We start from the raw sequence: 17,148 nt of genomic DNA, 5'->3' as shown, positions 1-17,148 counted from the left end.
TAAAGACACAAAACAAAACAGAGATTGAATTGTACGGCTTCTTAACTTGAAAAGTCAGTCCTCTAAATTATTGGTTAGCACCCTGATATACTTATGAGCATTTTAAAAAGCACATGTAGTCGTTAAAAAATGGGTAGGCAAGAAACTCAAATCAACAAGAACCCCTGTTGCTTAAAAACCTTTTCCATGACAGCAACAACTAATATTATTATTTTGTCAGAACTCAGAGGGAAGCTTTGCCGATATTATTAAGAATTAAAGCATGCAAAAGAAATATAGGAAGGAAATACCTCTTGCATTCCCATCAGCCTCGAGAAGCAACTTGTTCCTGGCTTCCAAAGCAGCAGGAACGACAGCACTAAATGGGAAAGTGCTGACAATCATGTCTTCATTTAAAGTAGATCCAATTTCTTCATTTAGGCCTTCATTGCCTTCCACAATGACATCGATCATATCCAGAACATCTAGTTTGAAAGGGGGAAAAGCTTAGTTTAGATGAAGGTTGTTTCTAGAACCCAAACAAATGGGTCAACAGTCAACAGAAGCTGAATAACAGGATCTCAAGTACATTACTCAAAACAAAACATTCAGTAAAAATAGCAAAACACAATCCTGCATAGATCTTAACAGAAAACAGTAAATTCTGCTTGCATGATTTTCAAATATTTTGTGTGTAGCACACCATTTAGGCTTTTTGGTTCATCCCAAGAAATCTGCTCTATCAAATGCTGGGATGGGGGACCTAGAAACTCAAAAGAGATGCCAAATTTCGGGTCTATTAACATTAAATGTGTTCAGTGAGAATTCAGTGATGATGGTCTATTGTTTCTAAATGATTTGAGCTAGCAACTGCTCAGTGGCTTTATTCAGACACCATGTCAAAATTATGACGGCTTGGTGTAGTATGTGAACTGACAAACCATGTGTTGCAATCAGCCAGCCTATCAGTATCAGAAACCATGGTCAATGTTAACTCTGATTTGGTGGAGTACCTAGATTGACAAACTGTAGTAATAACTGACAAACCATCTGTAGTATGAACTTCTGTGTGTATGAACAACAACAGAAGGGTATAGATACTGTGATATAGAAACCTGACCTCAGTCCTGTAATTCGGAAGCAAACCCAAATCCAATTAACTCTCTGGACTGGCCTAGAATCCTGAAGATAAGCAAAGATGCAAAATCCCATTTGCATTTAGAGAAAGCTGCAAATCTATGTCAGCAACTGCAGTGTAGCTTGAGAAGGCAACCAAAGCTGCAATCCTACACACACTCTACTCAAAGGTCTTGCTTCAAGTAGACATGCACAGGATTGCATTGTTGTTGTCATTTAAATTTGTATACCGTCCTTCATACGAAGATCTTAGGGCACTTCACAGCACAAAAATACAGAATAAAACCACAAATACAGAATAAAACCACGTAATAAAAACAAGAACAAAACAAAACAGTATTGCCCCCCTCCCGAGTTAAAAATTTCTGCCTGTTTCTAAAATGCTGGCTACATGTAATTTTCCAGCAAAATTGTGGAAGATTTGCATAATGACACCCCCCCCCAAGTGAACATACCGTCAATGTGAGAGATGGGTATGCTGGCGTTATCAACATCTTGCTTAAACAAGTTGACCTGGAGAATGCTGGCTTCCTGGACAAGGTCTGCTGCTTTATCTGTGTATGGATAGGGGTTGGTCACCAGTTTTACCAAGATCTGCAATGGAAAGTGAGCTTTCATTAGAAACGTTTAATCATAAAGATAGTAAGGGAGCAATGCTATTAACTGTAAGCATAAAGCAGGTCTGGGGAATCTTTAGCCCTGCAGATGTTGTTGGGCTCAAATTTGCACCAGCCCCAGTGAGCAATGTAACATTTCACGGCAGCCTACAGGATTTTGTGAAGAACTGGCATACATTTAAATATACCCCTGAAAAATATTTTGAGAAATCTAGCAGTGAGTATGTACTTTAGATGCCAAAACACATTTCGACACATAATGGCACAGGTGTCAGCCAAAGATATAATGTGGTGTCCTGGAGCCTAAACATTTCATCTTCTTGTACATTTGAACAAAAGTCAACCATCACAGTGGCTGAAAAACAGATGCTTTATCACTGCATACATAAAACCAGCAGACTTGCATGTATTTTGGTACCTGAGCTCATTAAAACATATACAAAACGTGAATGAAACAACTGAAGACTTTTTTGGGGGTGGGTATAATATGGATTCATTTTGATTCTATAATAAAATTGCATTCCTAGAACCAAGTATTACTATTATTATGCAGTGTACTGCCTGTGATCTTTCTAGTCCAAACCATGTTTTTCCTGCGTGGTACTAACAGCTTCCACACACAAAAAGGATAGCATCGTTGGTAGGATTAAATCATGGTTTACATAACTTTGCTGCATTTCCTTCCCATGTTCTTTGTTCACTCTGCTATAACAGCAGATGCTGATATAAAACTGATGGTGAAAAACAATCTTTTGTCAACGCCACCCACTGTAGTGGAAATCTCTAACAAAAGCCTTTTCCTATCACTCATCTCCTTTGTTCCCTTCCATGTCTAGGAGATATGAGTTCTCAGAATCCATTCATGATTTTTCAAAACACTTTCCTCTTCAAAACAACAAAAGGTAATAAGTCCCCACATATGCTATTCTTGGCATTGTTAATCTGGTTAATTTGCACATTTATTACCCTTTCCAAAAACTGAATCACTGCTTCCTTTTTGCCTTCTGCTGTGTTATCCAAGTGTTCAAGCCACAGTTCAAGTTCTTTCCAGGTATACTCAAATACTCCACTGTCGTGCAGAACCTGTTAAAAAAACAATTATCATGCAAAGCTTTCAGTTCTATTTTTGTATGTCAGCTCTCATTTTGGCTGTTTGATTTAAAGAAAGAACAGCAGCAGATGGCAGAGTCATTTTTACCTTGACCCCTATTTAAAAACATACCACAATTAATGGAAAAACAGGTTATTTAAAAGTATATAAGCCTCCTGTGTTGCTCCTTCCTCAACCACTTTCCTTTATCTATGCCGGCACAAAAGCCCCATCTTCCATTCCAATTCCATAGCATACACCAATAGCGCTCACGTTAGTGTTTAAAGCCCATGTAAATAAAATATTGTCTCTATTCCTACTGATCTTCTTGGGTGTGATGATCTGTAGAGGGATCCCTTTCAGCAGTACTGCCCTGCCCTCAGAAGTGGAAACCTGGGAGTGGGCTTTCTTTCTTTCTTTATGGCTGTCCATAAATTCTGGAATTCCTACCCCATAGTGTTCAGTATCTTCTAAGGGCAGCTTCTGCTGTATGCTGGCAACACACCTGTTTACACCCTGGCCTTTGACAGCTATAGTAGAGTGGTACCTTGGGTTACATATGCTTCAGGTTACAGACTCTGCTAACCCAGAAATAGTACCTCGGGTTAAGAACTTTGCTTCAGGATGAGAACAGAAATCTTGTGCTCCGGCGGCGCAGAGCAGCAGGAGGCCCCATTAGCTAAAGTGGTGCTTCAGGTTAAGAACAGTTTCAGGTTAAGAACAGACCTCTGGAACAAATTAAGTACTTAACCCGAGGTACCAGTGTATTTTGTTTCATGGGACCCACTCTTGTGCTGAATTTATACTGTTCTGTTCCATTTGGAATTATTTCATATGCTTTGAAATTATGTTTCTTTCCTGTTTTTCTAATATAAATATATTATATTTTTTTCTTATTTCTGAAAAAAGATGGAACTATTAGTCCAGAGAACATTTTGTAAGGATTCCTTTAGGTAAGGATCATTCAGACTGGCTCTCGGGACCCTGAACGACTCTGCCAAAGGGTAGATCAAACCCTGTCTCTCCTTTATTGTAACGCAGACAGCATGGGAATAGCCTGTCCACGGGTTGCGGTGGAGAGTTTTACTGTCAGCACCAGCTACCAAATTCAAGCCTATGAAAAGAGGCAGGAACCTGTTTGGGGTGCATCCTGTTTTAATAATTGTAGATTTTATCACTGCAATCTTAGGATGAAGGGCAGGGAGGAAATTTTGTAACTAAAGAAAACACTAGCACTAATTGAATTATAAACATTTATATGAAAACAATGTTATTCACCTCAACCTACAAAGAGACCACAGACTTCTCACACACATGAACCCCTAGCTTGGTGGGGAATCACATTCAGTTTCCCCTGCTCATCCAGCAGCTAGGGCCATGTGCGTGTGGCCCTGTAAAAGCTGCAATCACACCAGCCAGCTGTTCAGAAGGTGAAGTGAGGGGCTGGATTTTACTGCTAAATCACCCAGTTTACACTTCGTTTTTAAAAAAACAAACCCACTACTGCATTAAAATGTAGGATGGAAAGCAAAACTAGGGCAACCCCAAGGGGAGTTGTGTAACTTTTGGCAGTGCTTTTTCCTATCAAAAGTGCTCAAGTAACACACTGGAGGTTGCCTTGCAACCACCTGCATGAAGTCTGAACCTCCCCACACAGAAGATTTTATCAAGTATCAGTCCACTCATAACATCTGAAGGAAAACTTGATTTCCATAAGCAGTATATTTTGTGTCCTTGAAAAGCAGCGTATGAGTATTCGCAACCAACAACCAAATTCATTGCCATAATACAGACTTGATAACAGAGACTTGAAGAAAGAATAAAAAAAGTGAAGTAACTAAACCCATTTCCAGGGAATACAGCAAACAGGCCACAAGAGGTATATTCTATAGAACAGAGGAGGCTCTAGCCAGCCCTGTAGCTCCATTCCACTCACACACAAGACATATGTGTGTGCAACCATTTTTCCTGTCCCCTCCAGCTCCCTGCACACCCAAAAATCAACTCTGAAAGATTGGGGGGGGGGGGTGACAGTTCTGTTGTGTGAGTGGAATGCCATTCATGCAATGTTGGATACAATCCAGGGTGTGAATACAGTGTTCATGCTTATTACAAACCCTAAGTCCAACTTTCTAAAGCAGGCTTCCTCAAACTCGGCCCTCCAGATGTTTTGAGACTACAATTCCCATCATCCCTGACCCCTGGGGTCCTGCTAGCTAGGGATCATGGGAGTTGTAGGCCAAAAACATCTGGAGGGCCAAGTTTGAGGAAGCCTGTTCTAAAGTGTCTTCACTGTGAACAACTTTTCTGTGGGCACAACAAAATTTTGATAACTAGATAAAAAAAAGCTCACCTTAATAATCAATTTCTTTGTTGAGGTTTTGAGGTGCAAATGATTGCTTGTTACGAACATTTTCATCAGCAAATAAAATACTGATCTTTCACCAGAGACCTTCTCGGCTTCATCCTAGGAGGACACACTTTATTGATTACAATTCATAAAATTGTTTTGGGTCTCTCCACAGAGACTGATGCCTATAACCCTGTTACTGACAACCTGTGCCAAGTGCCAACTCTGCTTTCACAGAGCTTGGGGGACAAGGTTGAACAATTCATTCGGAGTTCCCCACTTCCCTTGAACACAAAAAGCGACGTATATCTTGTTGGTCCATAAGAAAAATTAAACATCCACAGTTAAGCAATACCTTTATAGGACCAACCAGAGTGCCACAAAATAGTAGCCAAGTTTTTAAGTTCTATCAGGCTGGATGTTAAGTCTAACGTTAAGAGACATGCGGGAGAGGAAGGAAAGAAAATTCTCTTGATGTTCAAGCCACAAATACTGCATTTGTTTTTGTATACCCTGGAAGCTCCGATAAATAAAGAAATAAATTCATTAAAAAGAAGAGTTCGGTCGTATGTTGTGTTCATATATAATGGTAAGCCAGATTTTATGGCTTACATGGTTCATCAGGGCAAGTGGTGTGCTGGTGGCACGCACAGCCCAGCTGCATCCACTTTGCTCCTTTCCTGATGTGAGAAAGCCTTGACTTCTCATTACATCCAAGCTGGATGTGCCCTGGCATAACCTGAAGCTACAACTGCTGATTTGTGACCTGTAATGGAGCAAGAGACCACAATCCTTGGTTTGGATTGTAAAAGGATGCTAAGCCCTACTGGTTTGTTCATCTAGCTTGCACCAGGGCAGCAGCAGCAAATTGGGAGAGATCAGGTGGTATGTACCAGCATGTTTCTCATTCCTAATGAACCACAAGAAGCCAGAAAGTCTTACTTATCATTATGTGCAAACATGGCCGTTGTCTTAAAACGTAGGTGGGGCTAGGTGCTATAAAGCTTTCAAGCCACACCTAGGATGGCTAGACCAGTAACAGCTAAGCCTCCATTTCTGAAAATATAATCATAATTTTGAAAGCTACATGGCACCTAAGAGAACCTAATGCAATTACCTATGCAGTCTTTACCTACATTATATGATTAAATGCAGACTTTGTGGCTTCAAAATCTTAGGAACACAAGAAGCTGTTTTGTGTTGAGTCAGACCATTGGTCCATCTTGCTGCAATGACTGACAGCAGCCCTCCAGCGTACCTGGAGATGTCGAGGTTAAAACTTGGCCTTCTGAATGCAAGGCAGATGTGGTACCACTGGGCTACAGACCTTCCCCAAGCCAGCTTTCTCTTTTTTTCTCCTCCACCCCTTTGTTCAACTCCAGCCTAATGAAGAATTCTGTGAAATCAAAAGCTCGCTTGCTTTCCTGTGACATACTGGTTGTCTTAATAAAGGTAACTGCCCAAACAGGACTTTTGTAATTTCACTTTGAATAGTCATTTGATCTGCTGTCTGTGCTCCCGTCTTCATTCAGAATCTCACACAACTGAGAGAACAGTCCTCTTTGTGAAATTCTGAGCCTCCCAAACAAGCTGGTTTGGCATACCTGCTGAAGGGCAAAGCTTTATCAGTGTTTATCCCGTGCCCCAGACCCAATCCTTTCCCATTTATACAAATGCCACTCCACATGTGTTACAAAAGAGATAAAATAACCACGCTCCTAGTTAAAATGCAAAGGGCAGAAGTGGGCACAGACATGGGCACAGTCATTCCTAGCCTCTGCAAAGTCACTTCTTGTTCTAAATGCAAACTTTCAAAAGACTTTTCTGTAGTTAAATCAGGAAGAGGCTTTCTCCTTTAGAAAATACCTGTATACAAAGTAAAATCATGCCAGTAGAGAAAATCCTATGTAAGCATTTTGCTTTAAGAGCCAGGGACAGCTCCCAGCAATTCTTCTTCTTGAACTACAGTTTATTCTTACTAGAGGACCTAAAGTACCGATGAGGAATCTGTGGCCTTCCAGATGTCGTTGGACTCAGTTGCTCTCCCAGACTTTGGAACTTCCTCCCTGAAGAAGCCAGATTGGCTCCCTCCTTGTTGTCTTTCTGCCAGAAGGTGCAAACTTTCTTGTTCTAACCGGATTTGGGACTCACTGCTTTTAACAAAAGGGCTGATGCATAGGGTGGTATATAAATTCAATAAAAAATTTAAATTAAATCCTGTTTTTATTGAAATTATTTGTATGGTTTTTAATACATTAGATAGATGATAGATAGATAGATAGACAGATGATAGATGATTTTAATTCTATCAATGTTTATTTTTTAAAAAATGATTGACACCCCCCCTATGTATCTAGCTGCTCTTATTCTTATCTGTAAGATGCCTTGAATCCCTGTAAGAAAAAGGGCGGGGTATGAATATATATATTATAATAATAGTGATTCCTATCAGCCACCAGCGTGGCAAATGGCCAGGGATGTTGGGACTTGTAGTCCACCAATATCTGGTGGGCCAAAGGTTCTCCATCCCTGCCCTACAGCATGTTCAAAGCTTTATTGCTACCTCTGAGAACATCACTACTTGTATAATGTGAATATAATTGCTCACAACACACAGGTCTCTTGACAAAATGGAATTTAGGACTGCATTACAGACAAAGCAGATTAGGAAACCAATGAGTAAGACAGCTGGTCTTAATATAGGAGACAAAAATAACCCTTATGTTCCGACCTGCATTTTGAACCAGGAAAACTTGTTTGCAGGCAATTCTAGAGCCACCTTGATAATGTGATATTGTAGAACAGGAGGGATCTCCTGCCGCAGTCCTTTTTCAGTAATAATGCCTGTGGTTGGAAAATAATAATATTTTATTCCACGCATTATATTTCCAGAGCTTACATGATTTCAATAAAAACATTAAATTACAGAGGAAAAAACTAACTAAAACAACATAAAGGAACATAATAGATCAAGGAGTAGACAATGTTTAAGCACTGCAATACACAACAAATATTTAAAACCCTGGGAAAATAAAGAGGTCTAACAGCAAAATGTTATGTTAGGGCTATAGCTCAGTGGCAGAGCTTTGCATGCATACATATCATACAAATGATTTTCAATGTGTGCCTTACTTCAAAATTTGAAGACACTTAAATTACCTTTTATTAATTTGCTAAAGTCAAAGTTGCTCTGTGCTACTAAGTGGGGAACAGCTTGCTGATAAAGGCAGATCACGTGGAGTAAGACAGCTTTCAAAAGAGTGGTCTCTGCATCATCTGAGCCTAGAGTAGATATATTAACATATTTTAAAATAATATTATTATCAAAGACGTAATACAATTCTGTGAAATAGCAGTCAGGACCAAGGGTAATTTAGTAAGTAACCAAGTTAAACCATAATCATGGAGTTAGGTTTATGCATTTAACAGACTAAGCCTGGCTCCCTTGTTTTGGTGCTTGGAACTGGCCCTGCCCCTTGTGCATCAACCACCACAAACACGGTTGCTAGTATTGGCTAGCAAAACTCTACATAGTTAAGTACTAATGGACTGAGGGTAGGGGTGGGTGGATATGGCAGTCACAGTCAGAGCTATGAAGAAATTATCATTCTCATCCCTTCTGTGATAGGAAAGAACTGCAGAATGGAGGGGGGGTGGCCATGGCGAAAAGGAAAATCCAGACAACTCCTCTTGCCCCCTTGCAAGCCTTTGTTTATGCAGCAAGAGCTTACGTTGTGCACAGGATAGGAGTGTAACTTAGCTCTGGAAACCATTTCGGCAGAAATGATAACACTGAATTTTGCATCCAATCTGACACTTGCGGAGTCTGCATAGGCTGCACTCTGACTACCCCAGGATAACTCAAAGACGTTTCTTGAAAACAGGAGCTCAGATTCTTAGAATAAATCTCTCCTATAAGAGGTCGTTAACAGGGCTTGTCAAAGAACAGAACAGAGCCACTGTGACTCATCAGATATGAATCACTGTGCTCCACTGTTCACACGCACATTAGATAAGATGACTAAGGTTTTCCTACCATGCTCTCCATTTGTTTCTTTGCCTGCTATTATTTCCTCCGAAACAGAAGCATCTTCACCACTCCCTTTCTGTCCGTCTTGTCCCTTCTCTTGCTTTAGAAGCGACTGCCAGACTGCTACTATGGTAGTCATATCTGGCAAGAGCTAGATTTGTTAAAAAGAAGACCAACATTAGCCACTAAATATTGTTATACAATTGTCTTATCACTGCAACATGTCTATAGAGAATTATTTACAAAGCAGGAATGGAGGAGGAAAAGGGAAAAGAACACCCTATGCAAATTCATACAAAAATTTACCAGTCTTTGGTTTTTTGAGAAAGTCTGAATTACAAGATGATAAGTATTTTAAAACTGAGAAATAGTTTTTGTTGTGCAACTGCTAATTAAGCCCACTGATGACGGTTCACTTCAGTTGGTCAGAACTAGGCTTAAGTGCATTGGCCTACAGTTTTTAATACTAATTATCACACTAATTATATAGCAGGTCCAAATACATGCATATCACTATGGTCAGTGTAAACAAGCAAGGCAGGGGTATAGGTTAACCACAGTTTATGGTTTGGGTGACATGCTGAACTGCACGTAATCTAAAAACTGAAGCAGAGGTTTCCAATATCCCCCTCCTGGCTGCAGTAGAGAAGGAAAAGGGAGCATACAAGCCCAAGAGGAGGATCAACTAGTTCTCAGTTTTGAATGACGTCCCAACATAGCCAATGAGATGCCTCAGTTGTGAGAAATGAAAAACTATTTCCTTAGCTCTATACAAATTGACTACCGGTCTATAACTGTTGCCCCTTATTTTCAATATCTGCTGAAATGATAGGGGGCTGATATTCCCCTAACCTGGCACCCTGATATGTGTTCTTCCCAGTCAGGTTTCCACATTCAGAATTCCAGAGTTATTGAAACTCTATTTTACCATCTCTACTAAGTGGTTGAACATATCTTGCTATTCTAAGCACCACGACTTAAAAATTGCAACTAGTACCTCGCACAGAAATTATTTCAATAAAAGCATATAAGAAGTTTAAAACATTAGTATCCCAGCATTCAGCAATTAAGCATTAATTAAGAAAGTCTTAAAGCATCAAGAAATAGCTAGCATATAAATTATAAGAGGGGGAAGATGTTAAGAATCCATTAGAAATATCTCTGGATATTTTTCACCTTAGCTGTCAGGATACAGAAAGTGGAGGAAGAAATCCTCCCTGAATGGACGTATTTTCTGCTGCACAAAACTGCAATTATGCACCACACAGTTTTATTCATTTTTACCTTGCCAAGCGCTTCTCTGTATTGCTGGACAAATTCTTGCATCATAGATGGTGTATAGATTTCGGACTTCTCCCATAACGTCTCATTTAGACAGTGCTCAATGTTTTTCAGTGCTCTTTTCAAAACAGTTGATATAAGCGAAAATATTGTATGCTTTACTGTTTTATTGGCTATCTAAAAGAAAAGAGGAACAAACTGTTACTGTGATTCTGCTTCATCTTTCCAGGAACTGCTGGTGTGACCCACTGGTAGCATCACTTTCAGTTGCCAGGATGGGGCCAGGCAGAAGCAAGGTTCCATAGAAGAACTGAGGCAAATAGCAGCGACCAGAGCTCCCCCCACCCTTAGTGGAAACAAGACACATTTTTCTACCTTTGCCTTTAATCCGCACAGCTCCACAGAGCTTCTGCAGAGTCAGACTCACTACTTGGAAGGAAGTGAGGGAGAAAGGGCCAGACAGAGCACAAGCAAGTCCCACTGGATTCAATGAGACTCAAGTAGGTGTGCACAGAATGAAAGCCAACAGCAGCCCTGTAAAGTAAAGAGCAAACCAAGCAGCCGCTCTTGCCCCAAGGAAGCAGGCAGACTGGAAAGGGTCAAAGCATTATGTGGCCAGACAGAGTTTAATACATTCTGGGTACTTTGGACTGGAAAGGTTCTCCCTGCAAGATCTTGTAGGCATTTAGTGAAGAGGGGATGTAAGGAGAGATTGGAAGGGTAACAAAGGGTGCAATAGCTCAACTTGGTGCCTTCCAGGACTATAGTTCCCATTATCCCTGATCAATGGCCATGCTGGCTGGGGGTTGATGGGAACTGTAGTCAAAAACATCTGGAGGACCCCAGTCTGTTTTAAGCACTGCAGAACGATCAAAAAGCAGGCAAATAATATTGTAATGTGGGGTTGCCACACACTGCTACAAGACACTGAAAAATCATGATTTACTTCAATTATTTCACATATTTAGGCCACGGTATCAAATGAACTATGCTAAGTTTACTGGCCTTGTACCAAGAACTGTTTCCCTTTGATGGATTCCATGTTGCTACAGAAATTTCTGAGAGGTGGAATCTACTTGGGTTGCCAATGACGCTCCATTTTTTACTATGTGTGCCAACATTTTTGCCATCCAGACAAGGTGGCAGCATGAGGACTGACCTTTGAGATGAAATAAGGCTCACGTGCTTCCCCTCCTCTTGTACAGCCATGAGGAGAAGAGGGTTGGAAGCTTCCACTTTAATTTTTCATTAACCACAATTTAGGGTTCAGTTGTAATACTAGAATTAACGATCATAATGAGCCAGATTCATAAACCAGACTGAAATTGCCCTTGTTTTCTGGCTATGTTTACTAACATAGTCCGTCTGAATGCAGATGCAATGCAAAGCGGTGGTTTGTCAAAATCAAAGCAAAATCTTCCTCACAAGCCCAAGGCTTGCACGGGCTCACTCCTAAAACATGAAAATTCAGCCACTGAGTTCTTGCAACTATTAGAATCTTCCATGGAAGATAAGCTTTAAAAAGTATAGTGCCAGCAAAATTGCTTCATGGAACCAAAAACCTCCCCATTCGGGATTATAAAGAGAAGTTCTTACATTTAATCCTTGGGTAAACATGACTTTGTTGCAGACGGCTGGAATGGTTGTTACCATCACCATTGAAAGCAATCTTGGAAAAGGAACAAACTCTGTTGTTTTAAAAGCAGTAGAAATCTCTGGTTGAGCCTCATAGATCTGAAATTTTTACAGAAAATACATATTATTAAGACAGAGCTAATGAGGCCATGGCTCCTAAAGCCAATTCAACTGGACATGTACAAAGGTTATTATATTATAAAACAGTTTGAAATACCAAAGACTCATGAAGAGAAAGGCATTTGGGGATGAACCCAACTGGTGTCCATCGACTGTTTATTTGATAAAGCATAGATTTCCACCAGCAAAAGAGGGATTTAGGAGAACTTCAGCCATTTCCTGCTGTAGCCACCTCAAGACAAAAATTCGTGGAGGGTAAGGATATCAATAGCTACTAGTCACGATGGCTGTGCATCACCTTCAGTAACAGAGGCAGCAAGTCTCTGAGTATCAGTTGCTTATAATCCTAAATAGAGAGAGTGATATTGTGCACTCTCTCTCTCTCCCGGCAAGCATTTAGTTTCCATAGCTTATCTGTTGTTGTCGATATTAATTCCTCCTGTTTAAGACACTTTATCAGGATGTTGCTTAGTAACAGAAAAGCTATTCATAAGCCTTCTAATCAAATAAAAAATAAACTGCCATCTAATTTCTCCATCACTGATCTCATTTTCTTAGTTAATATATTCTATTACTTTCAAAAACATTTTTCCCATTCATGAAGGTGATATACCAAGAATAAAGGATGTGTATTTATCTCTCTCTAATGCATTTTAGTAAGAAGTTTTTAAAATCCCTCGCCACATTTTCTATAAATAACTAGGAAGACCTAGGGCTAAGTCAACTCACACCAGCTAAATGATCTTTAGCTTGAAGGATGGCCAGTATCTTTTTGGCAACTTATAGCTCAGGGTCCCTGGTACAGAACTCAGTAAACACAGAGGAAGATAATAATATATTGGCTCCTATTTAATCACCCGTTTTGAGTTGATAATGTACTCTTTCTAAAAGACTTAGAGCAGATAACAGCAATTATGCCCAGAAAAAAGGTACGAGAACAAACTTAGCCCACATATTACCATCTTGCCTCCTGTTTATTGTCAGAGCTGTAAACATGTCATAAGTGTTGCAGAAGCATAGAATGTGGTACCAAGTCCAAAATTCAGTATCCTGGGAATCTAGGCTTATAACCACTCTGGCTTATAATTGTATTGAAGTTGTAAAGGCAATGCCTGGCAAAGTTCTAGATGTGAGTAGGTGTGAAACTGGTATTCTCATTTCTATCCCAGGGGATAGAAATGGAGCTTCCTTATACCTTCTTTCATCTTCCACAACTGGCAGAACAAACACTTCAAAACCATTAGGAATTATATGCAGCAATGAACCCCAATATTAATTTGCGTATTTGAATCAAATATGATTTTGCATGATTGGTACAGATTCCAGTGCACAAAGTACCACTGAATGTTGATTCTGCACAGATGGCACAAAATGGCAGCCAGATACGATCAGATGTGGTTAATTCCTGTGCAAAAACATTTCCAAACTCAGGACTTGTTCATATGTTACAACAGCAAAATATCAACCTAGTAAAATCTTGGGCTTTCTGTATCATGCTCTTATTAAGTAATATCGTTTCTACTGTGTGACTACAATATGTCCCTAGCATTCTTTTCAAGGACAGATCTGGAGGGCAGATAATAGTCAGACAGGTATCATGTTCAAATAAATATAATAAAGATAGACATTATTTACTCACATGGCGAGGTGTGGGAGAAGAGCAACCCAACCCAAAGGTCTAACTCTGTTGGGATTTCTCCACAGTAAGAAATGCATGAACAGGCCCTTAACCAAATTGAGTCTCTTTGCTACTCCCCCATCAAATATAACTAGAGGGGGGAAATAAAGATGTTTACTGTGATCCTAACACAGCAAAAAAGTTGGTAAATGTTATTTTCATGTACAAAGGGTATACTTTTCATAAAATTCTTACCTTCCTCAGCAATTTCATATTGTCTAGCCAAGCTGATTTTAGCCTGGGAACAAAAGAATACTGGGACTCCTTAAAGTATCTGTTCAGTAAATCTGGGCACACTTTGAATATGTTCACCGCAAGATCAGCAACCATCTCATCTTCTGCAGCAGTCTTTAGATTCACGAGAAAGCGCAGAAGAACCAAATTCCCTCCTCTAGTAAAGAAAGATTTTGAAAAACAATCACTATGGCAGCATATGCCACCATACAGTTGAAACCAATTCTAGCAGTGGCCAGGATCCAAACAGCTGCTCTAGGCATGTGCAAGGGGGTCTTGAGCATGCCCAGTAGAATTTGACTCTCCCCTGCCCCCCACCTGATTCACAAACTGCTCTTGTAACATTCCTCAGTTTTAAAAGGTGTGCCATGGAGAAGAAAAAACTGCTATTAGACATACAAAACAAAACAAAACAGCACCCCTACAAAGCTCCCTTGGGTGTATGGAATTAGTAAAGTGGCTCTTTGGGTGCAGGCAAGATGGTAAATAAGGCTCTAAATTCTGCTCAGTTTACTTTTGACAGAGAGAACCCAGAACAATTCTCTAAGCTACTGAAATCACAGAATTGTAATCTAATTTAGACACTTTAGATAGCACATAACTGGCACATTATTGTTTCAATTTCATTTGCAAGAAACATTACCAGCTGAGAATTTGAGCAGGAGGTGGGATGGGAGGAATGACAAACTAGGTACTGCAAAAACTAGCTAAGCAAAGTAAATCAGTCAAGAAATTCTTAGGTGGTTTTTATTTACCTTTTTACCTCACTAGCAGGGCTACATATAAGCCTTTCTCTTCAACAAAAGGGGTCACAAGACTGTTCATAAAGGAAGAAGCTTATGACAGAAAGGCCATTCTTCCAGGCAGCTACTGCCTGCACATGTGGGCCAATCTTTTCACAAGCAAAGGCCAATGCTTCACAGAACTTTCAGCTAAGCAGCCTATATCATATGATGGCAACAACTCCCCAAGGCAAACCATATTATATTTTTTAAAGCTCTGTTTAGGCTTCTCACTAAAAATACTTGGAAGTATTTTGTTCAGCCTTGTCTTCTGGGAGCTGTGGAGTGTTGGGGCTCCACCCTGTGGCCTTCCTTTAAAAAGGAGACGACGTAACAATTGTCAATGTTTCTGCCTCATCCAGAATCACGGTTTGGGACTGGCTGTGGCCCTACACCCCAAGTCCACTTCCACCCCTGATGCAATAGACTAGGAAACATTCTGGGGTTTGGGGTAGCTTCCTGGCTGCGCTTCCAATTCTATCTTTCTTCATTCCCTCAGGTTCCTGACAAGTCTCAGTTCCACGGTGGGGAATACCTGCAGTCCACATATACCACAAAGCAATTTTTGTACGTTTGGTTGGTCTTGTTGAAAATGAGAATCTTTGATTTAAACAGAGAATAGCTGACGGGACTATTTTCAACCACCAGAGTAACTGGGATACTTTACCTGCCAGATGTGCCAAGGCTTGGATCATAAAAGTTAATGCCATGTTTCAGAGAACAACAGAGATCCAGTAAAAAATTATGGACGAGTTTCCTCACTAGGATCTTTCCTGCCTCTTCAGGATCCTGAGTAGCCTGCATAGAGCAGAAAGATCAATGTTTACTAGAATTTGTTTATTTGACCATAGCTCAGTGGCAGAGCACATGCTTTCCATGCTTCAGAAGGTCCCAAATGCGGTACCTGACATATCCAGGATCAGAGAGCAAGTGATAGGGAGGGCTCTGCCTGAGAAGCAGGACGGCTGCCATCAGTCAGAGGAGATGAGCAATGGGGAATCAGATCAATATTCCCTCTGGCTGGGAAGTCAAATTTGAGGGGCAGAATGGGGTGGCATTTATGAGTAGGACATGAAAAATGGAGTCCCAAGACCTAGCAGCAACCAGCAGATTCATGGAGGAGAAAAAAGTGAATGGTGAGACACTGTAAAAAGCTGAAGACACTGTTAAATGTCCGTAAGCTGGTTTAGGAAGGATCAGAGAAGACTTTTCTTCTTCACTTCCTTTGCTTCTTTTCAGCTGTGCATACTAACCTTCCCCAACCTGGTGCCCTGCAAATGTTTTGAACTCCCAACTCCCATCCCATTTTGAATTTCTGTCAGGCACCCTCAGACCTGCGGGTGCAGGGTGGGTAATAACAACAACAACAATAATAATCCTTATCCTAGGCAAAATATTGTTTTACTATATGGGGCCAGATATAGCTTTCCTCTTTTTCTTGGGTTAGTATAAAGGCAAAACCCTTTCTGCTGAGGTTAAACAGTGAAATAGAAAAAGATGAGAAGAAACTGCTGTACCACAACATCTTCTGTGCTGACGTCAGTAATTCCATTCCAGCGGTAGAGTGAGGCAATATGGTTCAATACTTCGACAGTAAAAAAACGCACTTTCTGGGTCTTGCTAATATTTTTATTGTGAACTACCTAGAAAAAAATACAATACATACACAAATTTCAACTACAAGGCTGAAAAAAATAATCTTTTATCTTGATAAATTTATAATTCCGCATTTTCAGGCTAGAGCCTACCTTTGAAATTTCTTTGTTCAAGAATGGTCAGGTTTAAGGTCATTAAGCAAGACTGAAATGTTCTTCCATGAATTTCTAAATATTGCCCTTTCTGATGTCAGATTGTGTACATTTGTTTTATTTTTAGAGTAACCTGTTTGTTCTAGGAAGAGTGCAGAGTGGCATTTCTGGTAGATGATTGCTTATACCACAGTGGAAGATGAAAAAGTGAATGAATCCTTGATTTTGTTAAGTCTTTAAGATGCCACAATACTGTTGTTTTTGCTTCAGCAAACTGCAACAGCTGCCCTTGCCCCCAGAAACTGAAGTTTCAAAAGGAAGCCAAAAGAATCTAGTTATTTTTACAGGATGTACAAAAGATTTAAAACTTCCTAACACTTGCTTTGAAATACTATTTTCTTGTTTGTTTAAAAGCTCAGTAAATTACAGGCTCCAACTCTTAGGGAATATTTTATGATCAAACAAAA

General features: G+C 40.1%; 1 protein-coding gene across 1 annotated transcript in view; it reads right to left on the bottom strand.

The window, feature by feature from the left end:
• URB1 (URB1 ribosome biogenesis homolog) overlaps window positions 1-17,148 on the bottom strand; it is a 47,956-nt gene that overhangs the window by 23,777 nt on the left and 7,031 nt on the right. Inside the window, exons 7-18 of the mRNA XM_081199495.1 lie at window positions 16,451-16,576; window positions 15,601-15,731; window positions 14,113-14,308; window positions 12,081-12,218; window positions 10,488-10,661; window positions 9,210-9,354; window positions 8,333-8,455; window positions 7,905-8,017; window positions 5,177-5,290; window positions 2,700-2,816; window positions 1,572-1,710; window positions 291-464 (exon numbers count right to left, since the gene is read on the bottom strand). Of these exons, the coding sequence (XP_081055621.1) occupies window positions 291-464; window positions 1,572-1,710; window positions 2,700-2,816; window positions 5,177-5,290; window positions 7,905-8,017; window positions 8,333-8,455; window positions 9,210-9,354; window positions 10,488-10,661; window positions 12,081-12,218; window positions 14,113-14,308; window positions 15,601-15,731; window positions 16,451-16,576 (1,690 nt within the window). The remainder of the gene's footprint in view (window positions 1-290; window positions 465-1,571; window positions 1,711-2,699; window positions 2,817-5,176; window positions 5,291-7,904; window positions 8,018-8,332; window positions 8,456-9,209; window positions 9,355-10,487; window positions 10,662-12,080; window positions 12,219-14,112; window positions 14,309-15,600; window positions 15,732-16,450; window positions 16,577-17,148) is intronic.

This window comes from Podarcis bocagei, assembly GCF_964188305.1.
Source record: "Podarcis bocagei genome assembly, chromosome: 6".
Classification (NCBI taxonomy): domain Eukaryota; kingdom Metazoa; phylum Chordata; class Lepidosauria; order Squamata; family Lacertidae; genus Podarcis; species Podarcis bocagei.
This window is presented reverse-complemented; position numbering and strand designations above follow the sequence as displayed.